This window comes from Mastomys coucha, unplaced genomic scaffold, assembly GCF_008632895.1.
Source record: "Mastomys coucha isolate ucsf_1 unplaced genomic scaffold, UCSF_Mcou_1 pScaffold5, whole genome shotgun sequence".
In the NCBI taxonomy this organism is placed as follows: Eukaryota; Metazoa; Chordata; class Mammalia; order Rodentia; family Muridae; genus Mastomys; species Mastomys coucha.
This window is the reverse complement of record NW_022196911.1, coordinates 94,609,881-94,622,288: the sequence shown is the minus strand read 5'-3', so window position 1 is coordinate 94,622,288 and position 12,408 is coordinate 94,609,881. Positions and strand designations below refer to the sequence as shown.

At 49.9% G+C, this 12,408-nt stretch overlaps 2 protein-coding genes and 1 long non-coding RNA gene across 5 annotated transcripts in view; all 3 read right to left on the bottom strand.

The window, feature by feature from the left end:
- LOC116077377 (gasdermin-A-like) overlaps positions 1-6,249 on the bottom strand; it is a 57,643-nt gene extending 51,394 nt beyond the window's left edge. The window contains exon 1 of the transcript XR_004113227.1: positions 6,149-6,249. The gene's annotated coding sequence lies outside the window, so the exon portion shown is untranslated. The remainder of the gene's footprint in view (positions 1-6,148) is intronic.
- The window catches only part of LOC116077375 (gasdermin-A-like), a 12,906-nt gene extending 4,888 nt beyond the window's left edge, over positions 1-8,018 (bottom strand). Inside the window, exons 1-9 of one of the 3 annotated variants that reach the window (XM_031351876.1) lie at positions 7,859-8,018; positions 6,962-7,024; positions 5,159-5,377; positions 4,802-4,982; positions 3,373-3,538; positions 2,282-2,378; positions 1,770-1,817; positions 1,211-1,282; positions 936-962 (exon numbers count right to left, since the gene is read on the bottom strand). In XM_031351876.1, coding sequence (XP_031207736.1) covers positions 936-962; positions 1,211-1,282; positions 1,770-1,817; positions 2,282-2,378; positions 3,373-3,538; positions 4,802-4,982; positions 5,159-5,372 — 805 coding nt within the window. In that variant the 5' untranslated portion in view covers positions 5,373-5,377; positions 6,962-7,024; positions 7,859-8,018. The remainder of the gene's footprint in view (positions 1-935; positions 963-1,210; positions 1,283-1,769; positions 1,818-2,281; positions 2,379-3,372; positions 3,539-4,801; positions 4,983-5,158; positions 5,378-6,961; positions 7,025-7,858) is intronic. The other 2 variants (XM_031351875.1, XM_031351877.1) reach the window with 2 other exon arrangements.
- Positions 8,019-8,663: 645 nt separating this feature from the next.
- Positions 8,664-12,408, bottom strand: part of LOC116077379 — a 4,769-nt gene continuing 1,024 nt past the window's right edge. The window contains exons 2-3 of the long non-coding RNA XR_004113229.1: positions 12,236-12,320; positions 8,664-9,491 (exon numbers count right to left, since the gene is read on the bottom strand). This is a non-coding gene — a long non-coding RNA (uncharacterized LOC116077379). The remainder of the gene's footprint in view (positions 9,492-12,235; positions 12,321-12,408) is intronic.

The window sequence follows — 12,408 nt, the reverse complement described above, 5'->3', positions numbered from 1 at the left end:
TGGGAAAGAAGAAATTTACATGTAAATAAAGAAAATATCTAAGAATAAAAAAGAAAAAAAAAAAAGAACACAATCCTTCAAAACTGGCAGTCATCCCTAGGGGGCATGGGAGAGCACCATCTCTCTAAGATCCCAGCTGTGTTCAGAATCCTCTTGCTCCAGTCCCAGGAGGCAGGCATGGACCAGAAGAACTAATATGGGGGCTAGAGAGATGGCTCAGCAGTTAAGAGCAATGAATGCCCTTCCAGAGGTCCTGAGTTCAATTCCCAGCAACCACATGGTGGCTCACAACCATCTGTAATGGGATCTGATGCCTTCTTTTGGTGTGTCTGAAGGTAGCTACAGTGTACTAGATAAATCTTTTTAAAAGGGGCTGAAGAGATGGCTCAGTGGTTAAGAGCACTGACTGCTCTTATGAAGGTCCTGAGTTCAAATCCCAGCAATCACATGGTGGCTCATAACCATCTGTAATGGGATCTGATGCCCTCTTCTGGTGTTTCTGAAGACAGCTACATTGTACTCACATACATAAATAAATAAATCTTAAAAAAAAAAAAAAAAAGAACTGACACACTGTGAAAAGGGCGCTCAGGCTGAACTGGTATTGCCCAGCACCTGGGTGACTCAGCACCAGCTGCCCTCGTTACTGGCAGCAGATACATGGTGCTAAACAGGTTGTAACTACTGAGGCCGCTGACAACAAAGGTCTGGGGTGGAAGATCTCCTGCCCATCTTGTATACGGATCTCCCCTTTCTATTGTTCTTATTGGGATGTCTTATTCTTATCCTAACTTCTTACTGGAAGTTCTGCTGTAGTTGAGGGACAACTGTTCGCTGAGATCTGTCCCACTACCTTCCCATGTCAGTCCCATGGAGGAGGAAGACTAAGGTTTTGAATTAAGTCAAGAAAGTTGTGAAACAAAAGGACCACTTACACATGACCTTCAGTTCTCCAGGCTCTTCTGAAAACACAAAAAGAACATCTGTCACAACAAACTCTTTGCTGCCTTTCACTAAAGCCATTGCCAAGACAGCCTCAGGGCAGCATTATGAACACAGGGAGATTCTGCGAGCACATCCACCCGTACAACTTTGGAACACACCCCGTTTCCAAATCTCTCTGTTTCTGGTTGTGCTTTAGTGTTACCACCCCCCTCAGCTCAGCCAGCAGACCCTCTGACAATCTGAGCTTGGAAGCTCCTATTCTCACCTGGGTAGCTCAAGCAAAAAGCTTTCTGTGGAAGGTCACTTCCCGTGAAGTAGCCACTGCCTGGAGGTTCACCTGCCAGAGATAGGAAAAGGCCCACCTCCTAAAGACATCCTGAAGACATCTGAGCTGCTGGGGACTTTGGCACCTGACCTTTTCTGCAGTGTTTATGTCATGCAAATATCTTGTAACCTAGAGATTTGGTTTCGCTTTGGTCTAACTATACAAATCGGGCCTTCATGAGTAAAATGGGATACCTTGATTGGAATTCAACTTGGTATTCGTAATTTCTCTCGCATTTCGAATTCTCTTTCAGGTCTTTGTTCCCTCCTCTGAGAGAACTTGGTTCACAAAACTGCAGGCAGTTTCACGTTGGCCCCTGTACCTTTATTCCTTCTGGGCAGTGTTTATATCCCATACCAATGTCTGTCTGAGGGCCCAGAAAACAAGAGCACATGCTCTTGGGGATAGATTATAGGAGCTGTTGCTCTTTTAGGGTGGGAGCCTTTACCAGATAACATCGGAGCAGGAGATGTGGGGAGCCTGTAAGCTGTGCACCTACCTACAGGAGGGAAGGTTTGCATGCTGTCATTGAAAAAGTGTGGAATTTCTGTAAGGGACAAGAGAAGGCATCAGGCAGTCATTACCAGCTTGCCACACCCTTCCTTCTTCAGCCTCAAGCCCAAAGCTCCTCAAATGCCCCATCTAATTCTTTACCCGAACTTTACTGCTGGAAGTTGTAGGTTCTCCCCTAAATTAGCACCCCTCCTCCACACACCATCACCAATCCAGTGCTGGTGTCAGGATCTGTGTCCTCCTTGTGCTTCCTGAGGTCAGAGGCTGTGCTCATTGGCTTTGGGGTCACTCCCCATAGCTTCCCCAGTGCCTAGAGACACCTGGAACTCAGGTCTCCTTCATCTAGAGCAACCTTTGTTCTGTCTCCAGCAATAGGCGATACAAGATGCTGCTCTCCCTACCCCAATCCCCTCACACTGCAAGAGAGGACCAGGATGCTACTGCCGGGATGCAAGCAAACCCTTATCTGGAGAAGAGAACAGGTTGGTCTCTGCTCACCCCACTCATCTTTCCCAATGACCATCAGTTGTCTCACTCGATAGGCCAGGACACAGCCCTTGGGGATGGTTAAATTCTTCTCGTGGTTCACAGATGCCTAGGATTACATAATGAGAATCTGTGAGTTCTCTGAGATCCATTAGGAGGAGGGGCAGGATGCAGGTAGAGGGCTAGGTCTGAGAGCCTTTGAGGACACAAGCGGTTGTAAAGCCTTCAGTAGGATCTCCAGTTGTCTTTCTCTGTGCTCTGAACTTATGGCCCTTGAAGCCTTCCCATTCACTTCTTTTTTTAAAAAACAATATATTCATTTATTCATCCTATATATATGAGTACACTGTTGCTTTCTTCAGTCTCACCAGAAGAGGGCATTGGTACCCATTACTGATGGTTGTGAGCCACCATATGGTTGCTGGACTTGACCTCAGGACCTCAGGAAGAGCAGCAGTCAGGGCTCTTAACCACTGAGCCATCTCTCCAGCCCCCTTCCCATTCATTTCTAGTGATCACCACCTACCTAGCTATGCCTGATTCTGGACTGGGCAGCAGAAGGAACTGGACAGACCTGCTCTAGCACCTGCCTGTGTAGCATCCTGCCCCACATCCCAGGCTCCTCCTTCCTCCACACCAGCTGCCCCATTATTATCTCATTCAGGAAATCTTCCCCTGGCTCTCCCCTGGCTCCCAATCCCATAGCATTCCTCTTGAACATACTCACTATATATGTGTGTAGATTAAATGAGATGCACTTATTCCTACTGGACTTTAACTATTTGACTCATCTATAAGTAAAGCCCTCATCCTGGGATCTTACCAGGTAGCCCAGACTGACCTTGAACCGTGACCCTCCTGCCTCTGCCTTCAGAGTACTGGGATTGCTAGTGTGTACCACCATACCAGGCAGGAACTCTGCTCTTCATCTTTGGCAGGAGAGCAGGGGAGGGTTGAGGACAAATCCTGTATCACTTAACGACCTCTGTATTGCCTGTGCCATGTGGAGGCCTGCCCTGCAGGGTACCACTGAGCAAAGGATGGTGTGTGTGGTCTATCTCTCTCTGTGTGTCTCTTTCTATCTGTGTCTGTGTATAGCAAACCTTTAGTCCCAGTGTGGCATAGAAGGGGAGAGATAATAAGCCTGCTCCCTTGGCAGCTTGCTCCAGAGTGACTTCCTCCTTGGTTTCTACCACCTGCATCACCACATACAGATTCTTCCTGTGTTCCCGCATCTCCTTCAGGAACGGGTGGTCTGCTGACAGTTTCCTAAGACAGGAGAAGCAGGAAGACACCACCCTCAGCGTTTCCTCTCCAGGGCCCCCACCTCTGCTTTGCATTATTTTATTTTTGAGACAGAGTCCTGCTGTACAGCCTTGGCTGGCCTATGTAGACCAGGCTGGCCTTGAACTCACAAAGATCTACCTGCCTTTGCCTCTAAAGCACTGGGACTGAAGACATGCCCTACTATGCCCCCCTAGTGTCTGCTTTTTTAACCTGTCAATCCTAGACAGGGAAGGAGTGGGGCTCAGATCAGGTCACAGTGCAAACTCAGACTTCTGCTTCCTGGCAGGGCAGCTGCTTTGAGTCTGAGTTGCCTCATCTGAAAAACAGAGATGATGCCAACTACTCCCAGGGCGCTGAGATAAACTGTACAAACAGCTGGAGGCTCATCACCTGGCATCTCCACTTTCTCCTCCCCCTTTGCTTCTGTGTGAAAACATGTCTCTGTCCTTACAGAATCTACTTTTGTTCCTGAATACTCCCTCAAATCACCACCCTATTTCTCTCCCTCACCTACCGGCAAATGTCTCAAAGGGTGAGCCATCCTCACGGTCTAGCTCTTCATCACCCCATCGGGATCTCACTCTGCTGAAATCACAGTGATCCCCGCTCGTTAAACTGGGTGATCCCCCTAAATGTGGGCCACACTGGATCTTCTGTCCTTCTGTGCCTTCCTGTCTTATCTTGGCTTCCAATTGCATGAACTACTCTCAGTTTTTTTGGGAAATTGCCAAATAGATTTCCATAGTTGTTGTACAGGTTTGCACTCCCACCTTGCTCTGAATCCTTGTCAGTATGTGCTATCTCTTGAGTTTTTGATCTTAGGTATGAGTTCTCAGATTAGCTCTGTACCCTATCTTTTAATTATCTTGTTTTGGATGTTAATGCCTAATATCTTGGTTTCTTTGTAAATTTAGTGTATTAAGCCTGGCAGTGGTGGCGCACGCCTTTAATCCCAGCACTTGGGAGGCAGAGGTAGGCCAATTTCTGAGTTCAAGGCCAGCCTGGTCTTCAGAGTGAGTTCCAGGACAACCAGGGCTACACAGAGAAAATACTGTCTCAAAAAACTAAAAAAAAAAAAAAAAAAAATTTAGTGTGTTAGCTCTCTGTCAGATTTAGGGTTGGTGAAGATCCTTTCCTAATCTGTTTTGGTCGATTGACAGTATTCCTTGCCTCACAGAAACTTTTCATGAAGCCCCATTTATCAAATCTTGATCCTGGCAGCCCCCCAGTCCCATCCTCTCTCACCTCTCCTTGCTCAAGTTCTTCACAACTGGGTCAAGCACGCTGAGCTTCTGCACCTCCAGTTTGCTACTTCGTGACAGGCCCGAGTTCCCCTTCAAAGCCACCATGTTTTTCATGTTCAAATCTACCTCTCCTTGGGTATACTCTGTATTCTTGAAGACAAAGTTCCCACCATCTTTTGGATCTGCAGAAGGGAAAAGACAGAAGGGGCTGAGCGGGAAGCACCCCCTAGAGAGAACTTTGGGCTTGGAAATGGGGAATCTAGCACTGAAAAGAGCTTGAGAATCTTCCTTGTGGTCCAGGAGGCTTTCCCTGGTCCTACAGGCTCCTTCAGAGCCTAGCTCTGCCTAAGAGGCTGACCTGAGGGAGAACTGCCAGGCTCCAGCAGATCCAAGAGAGTGTAGTCAGTGGGGCCATAGCGGGCTCCCCAGAACGGTGTGCTCTTCCTCTTCTTCAACACCAGGCAGAAGGGATGGAAGTGTTGGAAGTCGAAGAGACTGTCTAGGGGTATCAGATCCCCTCCAGAGTTCAGCTGTCTAGCCAGAGCCCGGGTGGCATTCTCAAAAGTAGTCATTGTCTCTGTGGAGAAAGAGATGGAGAATGTCAAGGTGGTCGCTGGGGTTGTCAAGACCTGGTAAGGACTTTGTAAAGAGGTTGTCACCAGGCCTCACTCCTAAGAGCTAGGGGAGACAATAAGAGCTGTCTGGGTTTTTGAATGTTGGATCTAGAAGGATCCCAAGTAGTCCTTCTTTTGTGATGGACAATCCCAAGCTCTAGCATTCACACAGCTGGCACAAGATACCAGTCCTCACATGTACCAAGGGCTCTTTTCTCATTCCATGTTCATTTCTTCACAGCCACAGAGCCCAGCTAGAGTAAGTCATCAGCAAGGGGAGTGAGGCCTCCTCTCACACTAAGGGACAGTTGAAACTAGGGCTGGGGACACTAGGGAAAGGAAGCAACCATCACTGAGCCCAGGAGCCTGGGCAGTCAGAGCTGGGCAGCTTCCCTAGTTGCCCTTTCCTTGGCAAGGGTACACCTGCTTATACCCTGCACTTCTCTCCCACCCACCTCCTAGCAACATGGCTATAAGTGGGCCCGTTTCCAAGTTCCAATCTCCTGCTAACTTCTTTGCCTTTGTTAGTTCTGCTTTCAATATATCCCCATTCGAATAGAAAGAATTCGTATTCATCCTGTAAGACAGCAACTCAGGACACCTGCTCGTCTCTTTACTCCTTTGGGCATTTTGGTGACTCTGCTGCATTCCCAAGGCACCTTGTATATCCTCTTCTGAGACACCTGCTAATTCATCTTGTTACCATCTGTCCATCCATCCATCTGTTCACCCGCCTGCCTTGCCTAGTCAACTGTGACTTCCCAGAGGGCAAGAAATGGGCCTTAGTCACCTCTACCGCATCAGCACCAGGCACGGTGACTGATAGAGAGAATAGAAAAAGTGAATGTAGTCCTGGGAGACATGCTGTAGGGAGAGGGTCCAAGAGGATGTGGGACCTGCTAGGACCAGAAGTTTGACATCTTAGGTCTCTGCCTTTGAAGTCGAGGTGTCTCACCTGTGTTGGACTGTGAAAAGCAGTCTGTGCTTTGGTTGAGTGAGGCTTACTCTGGAGACCCAGTAGAAAATTCTACAAGGGACGCAACCTTCAGCTATGCTCCCAGACATCAAGCACCTGACACCACGAGCCCCCAACTCCATAATCCTGTGGCTATCAGTCATGTAGGCAATGCTCCAAGCTCCTGGTATTCCTGCTGGACTCTGCCCCCAGTTACCTGGCAACAGCAAGGTAGCCCAGCCCACTCTAAAGGGACTGCTTGGCCCCTTCTCTCTCTCTCTTGCTTTCTTTCTTGCCCTTTTGCTCTCCCTCCCTCCCTCCCTCCCTCCCTCCCTCCCTTCTTCCCTCTATGTGGCCATGGCTGCCTGCTTCTACTTTCTCCTCTCTCTCTCTACCCCCCGCCCCCACCCCCACCCCCCGTTTTCTACAATAAAGCTCTAAAACCATGGATTGCCTCCTTTCATCCACTGTTGCAGGCACTTGTTTCTGTGCAGGCACCTAAGGTCAAGAGAAGTATTCCCGGTCTGCAGGTACAGCAGGTACAAGAGCAGAGGCTTTGCCAGTAGTCACAGGAGCCATGGCACACACTTGCCTTGTGCAGGAAGTGCTCACTGGAAGCTGGTCCACAGGATGTGGAATGCCTGCAGCCTCTGGCCTGGGGAAGAAAACTATAAGAACTCTCTCTGTGTTCCTACCACTTAAGGGCTCTGGTTCAGTTGGAGTCTTCCTGTCTGCTTCCCCCATCTGCATGTGAAGGTGACAGGAAGGGACAGTGCTAAAGAGCCATCCTGGCACACTCTCTAAATCTTCTACAGGGAGCCAGGACAGACCAACTTCTACCCCCACCTTAACCTGGAGGTGTACCTATGTCTGTAGGGGAGTAACTTGGCTTTTGTATGACCAGGGATAGGAGTGAGGGGCTGGAGTGCTTGCTTTGTGCCACCCGGAAGGTTAGTTGCATAGTACAGCTTTGAACCTAGATCTTTCAGGGTGGCCTTTCCTATCTGTAATGACTAAAGTCTCTGTTTCCCTTTTGTCTGCTACACTTGTACCTCAGTCTCTGATCAAGCCCTTGCCTCCCCTCCCCTCTGACACTTGTACAAATAGAATCCCTGTGATGTAAGAGTTTTAATGCCTCTAGTGTTTTTAGAACTAAGCTGTAAAACTTCGGGTGGCTTTGAGGAGCCAGTAGGCAGGAGAGAGAGAACAATCAGTGTGAGTGATAAAATATGTAACAAAAAATTTGCCAGTTTAGGGCTGGTGAGATGGCTCAGAGGGTAAGAGCACTGACTGCTCACTATGCTGGAGCAATGGAATAGGCCTTTCCCTAAAGAGCCTCGTCTGATCTTCCACAGGAAGTTCTCCCAGGTTTCCAGCCACCAGATAGGACCCAGGACTTTTGCCCTCGAGGGAACCACCCAGTGCCTTTCCCCCCCGCCCCACCCTCCCTTTAGCCCTGGAACTGCCCAGGCTGCCCCAGGGCCCTCACTTCCTTCTCTTCTCTTCTGTGACATCTGGTTGTGTCAGGGATATCCAAGACTGAGAACATGCTTTTTTCTTGCCTCCCATGTAGCCCGCGCATTCGTCTCACTGGGAAGAAGACACGTGGACACACTAGGTTCCTTCTGCAGCGACAACATTTACTGCCCTCTCCCAGAGGGAAAAGAGGGATCGAGCCCAAAATCTGCACTGTTTATATACACCACAGTGCGGCGTGTCTGCCCATGATTGGCTGTTCGCTTATTACCCTACGTACCGCCCCAGAATGGGCCGTGACATGTTGTCTTTTCACTCTATGCACATGCGCAAACAGTTGTTTACTAGGAGTTAACAGCGGAAGTAGGCGCCATCTTGCCATGGCGAATGCCTCTCCCCTTCACGGCTCCCCACACTCCCACTGCTGGCTCTTCCAAGGTGCCAGGTAATCTGTGTTTCCTTCCCCACCCCCTGGAGTCTGCCATGGCCCGACACACCTGTCCTGAGGAGGTTCTGTGGGGTTACTTGGCAGTCTCCCTTGTCTACCTGTCCATTCTCCCACCCCTTTACTTCCCCATACCCAGTGCCTAAGACACGTGGCCATCCAAGAGACACACCCAGATTTTCCTGGTGGGTGGAAGAGTGCCGGGCTCTCTGCCGGCCGATCGGGAGAGAGAGAACCCGGTCCAGCTGAGTCTCTCGGGCTGAGTGGAATGGTGAGTGTAGGGGTGCGCTCAGATCTCACGCTCAGATCTCCTGCTGTCCGGATAATAACTACCCCCAGAGCTGGGAGTCTGTCAAAGCAGGAACTTGTTCAATTGTATCGATCTTTTCTTTATAAAGGTCTGAGAGTGGAGGTGGAGTTTTTTTGCTGAGGTGAGATGACGTAGGGGGAGGGGAAAGGGAGTGGAAAGTTGAGGAAGTGTATGGGGTGACTGACAGAGCCAACAAAGTTACTCTATGTCACCAGTCGCTAGGCAAAGGCAAGCTTAAGAAGGAAGTGCTGGGTCACTCCAGTACGGAAGTGACTGAGACAGTTTATAAAACTCGAGCCAGGCTCAGATTTGTCCTCAAGGCCCAACTAGGGCCCAATAAGGCCCAATATCTCCCCTTTTTGTTTTTGTAATGAGCAGATTACATGGTTCCTGTCTTAGGTTGTCCCCCACAAGGGGATCTTACCCATCTCTGGATACCTTGTGACTCACTGGCTCCAGGGGAATGCTCCATGACCTGTTTTAGGACATCTCAGCATATCTGAGATCTTACCTGTCATTGGTCAAGTGAAGAGCCAGGAAGGGTTGCTCATATTCTGAGGGCCAATTGTATGTTGACCTTGGCTCTGTCCAAGCAAGCCTTTGATAATGAACCTGGACCTGATGAAGCCTGATTGCCTCTATATGATGTTGGATGGTTGTGTATTAAGTAAACGCAGCTTTACCATGAGAGGGAGAAGGAGAAGGAGGAAGGGACCAAGGAGGGGAAGTAGGTAGGGCAGTAAGTCTTGGAGGCCAGTCCACAGTGGGTTGTCTTGAAACTCTCTCCTCCCCATCTCTAAGTCTTCTTGGATTGTCGATCCCCCCATCATTGTTTTGCAGGATCTTCATTGTCGTTGACAGGGCGATCTTCATTCTTTTTTCTTGATAAATCTGTGAAGGAAGCAGAAGGAGGGCTCTCAGGGCTGGAAATTTCCCTGCAGTGATTAATATCATCATCGCACTGTTGGGGCAAGTATTTTATATCTCTAGCCAGTATCCAGATTGGTCTTTTTTCATTTTGGAGGAACACGAAGCCAAACCCTCTTCCAGCTGTCAAGAGCGGGTCTGGCCCTCTCCAAGTGCTGCTCAGTGGTTCTCTCTACCTGACCCAAATGGAGCTATAGGAACTCGAAGAAAACCAATGTTTTTGAAATGGGGACAGATGTGGATCATCTTTAGAAAAAAATCAAATATTTTTGGTAAATAATGCCTTTTTTCAATTGATCATGTGGGGGTAGAGACTCCCCCTTTTGTTTTTGTGGGAGTGGGAGAATGGAGAGGGTGTGACAAGCTGGGCTCCCACCTGCTAAGGTCCTGGTGGACACTGGATGCTGGACCAGGAGGAGGGCCGCAAGCATCAGTGTCCCCTAGGTATCTGTTGCTGCCTCTCTGGCCAGGGGCTGTGCAGGAGTGGTTGCCTTAGCCCCTTGGCTGTGCTCCCTCTTCTTGACACCCACAACTGGGACTAGAGCGGTGATCTGCTTGCCCAGACTGACTCTGAAAGAGTGACAGCCACACTGAGGCAACAGCCAAGCGGGTATCCAGGGACAAGGAGTGAGTGATGGGGAGGACGAGACATCGGAGACTTTGAACATCTGAAAAGTTCAAGGTTTATGTAGGTCTCCCCAGGGAAGGTAAGGAGAGGTGTGAGGTGAGGCAGGGCACCCCTATATTTAGACAGTGCAGGAGAGGGATGAAAGGGGTAGACAGGTGCTTTTGAGGGCTGACCACTCCATCTCCCATCCCACAATGCTCACAGGCTGGACACTGGAGGAGATATTCAGGGAAGAATCAGCTCAGCTGTGGTGCCCCAGCTCGTGCCCACTCTTCCTCTGTCCCTCCAAGCTCCATCCCCATGGGGCAACTGGTGCTCAGAGCTCCAACTTTGCTCTAGCCATCGAATCCCAGCCTGTCCAGACAGTGCCAAGTAGGCCAGGGCTAGCGGAGACCCAGGTCGAGACTGGAGAGAGTCCTGGACAGCTGGCACACAGCCTACTCCTACTGTGGCTGCCGCTTCTACCCATAGTGCAGAGCCTTGGAGACCCACAGCTTCTCCAAACCACTCTTGGGGTGCACGCTGCTAGATGTAGAGGGCTGGGTTCCCACCATGCCCACTCCAGTAGAGTCTGCTTGACAAGCCTGAAAGCTTGGCCACAGATCTGGTATCCTGGAAGCCGCTTGACACTCCCTAAAACAGAAGAGGTCCGGATTCGTCCTTGCTATGGTTGATGGACAGTTTTGCGTGCTTTATTATTAGGCATAGGAATGCCTCAAGAAATGATTTGCAAGTAGTCAAGCTAGATTGAACGTTGTTTTCTGGTCCCCACAGTGTTCCAGCATCCTAATCGGTGCTGAGCTGACTCTCGGCTTGGAATTTCACAAGGATGTTACCTATTCAGACAGATTGCCTCCAGAGATGGTGAAAGAGATCAGGCATTATTGTTTGCTGACAACAAAGTAAATTGATGGCAAGACTACATTACATATTAGAGGAAAAATAGTGGGCTCCCCTGGCAAACGGAGATCTGTCACAAATGCTCCCAGGAGTCACTCCTGGGAGCTAAAGTAATAGATTATTCATGGGAGGGTTATCAAGAATGAGACCTCCTGGTGCATACTTCTGTCAGCCCAGAAGATTAACATAGGGCTGGCTGGTGGTGGGTTATCCATTTACACCTGGCTAAGATCAAGCTGACTTTGATGTAGCCAGCTGCCTGGTTCCGTCAATTACCTGGACTGATGCATTATGTAACTTCTTTTTGCTTTCTGTATCGGCTATAAAAGTTTGATGCTTACTTTTAGCATATACACTCAGATTCAACACTTCCTTGTGTTCCTGTCTGTGTGTCACCTGTGGACTCCTTGCTCACCTGAAAACAGCGACTCTGATCTCCCTCGGATTAAGGGATCCTCCCTGGCCTGTGGCAGGTTCCCTGACACTCAGCACCTCAGGCTCCACCAGCTCCCCTGGCAGGTGTAGGTCTGCTGACCAGAATGCCTCGAAGCTCTGCCCTGTCCACCCCAGTGGCACCCAGCGCTGGTCAACTGGCCCATGTCACATGTCTTCCCTGTATACCAGGCCCCAGCACGAGGCCCGCAACAACCCCCTGGCCCTGAGACGACCCAAAACGCTGGATTCCTGAGAGGCCTGGACTCTGGGGCACAAGGCCCTCTCCCCAACTTCCCACACTTGGGGGAGATCAGCTAGATTGGCACCCATCTGCAGCTCCCCAACCAGCCCAGTGAGAGGGGCTCGGAACCAAACTCATATTTTTGGTTGTGAGCCTAGTCTTTAATATGTGAGTCATCTCTCTAGCCCCCTCCCCGCCTCCCGGGAGGTCACCATATTGATGCTGAACTTAGTGCGGACGCCCGATATACGTAGTGCACTATACAGCCCAGAACTCCTGGACTCAAAGTGATTCTCCTGTCTCAGCCTCCGGAGTAGTTGGGACTAAAGGTGTGTGCCACTGCGACCAAAAGGTTCAAAGGCAGGAGGTGGTATGGAAGCAGGGCCCCACTGGAGCACCAGGGGAGCTGCTTCAGGGATCAAAGGGGAGATATAGGGAGTGTGTGTGTGGGGGGGGGTTAGATTCACAAGAGTACTGCCCCATAATTTATGGGGGTACACTCACCTGTAGACCGATTGGCCTGTCAGAGAACTTCTGTCAGGAGGGGGCGTCTCCTCACACGGGGCACCAATTCTGCCGGGCTCTCTGCCTGCAGAACCAGGGAGGGAGGAAGGGAGGGAGGAAGGGAGGGAAGTAGACAGAGAGAGAGAGAGAGAGAGAGAGAGAGAGAGAGAGAG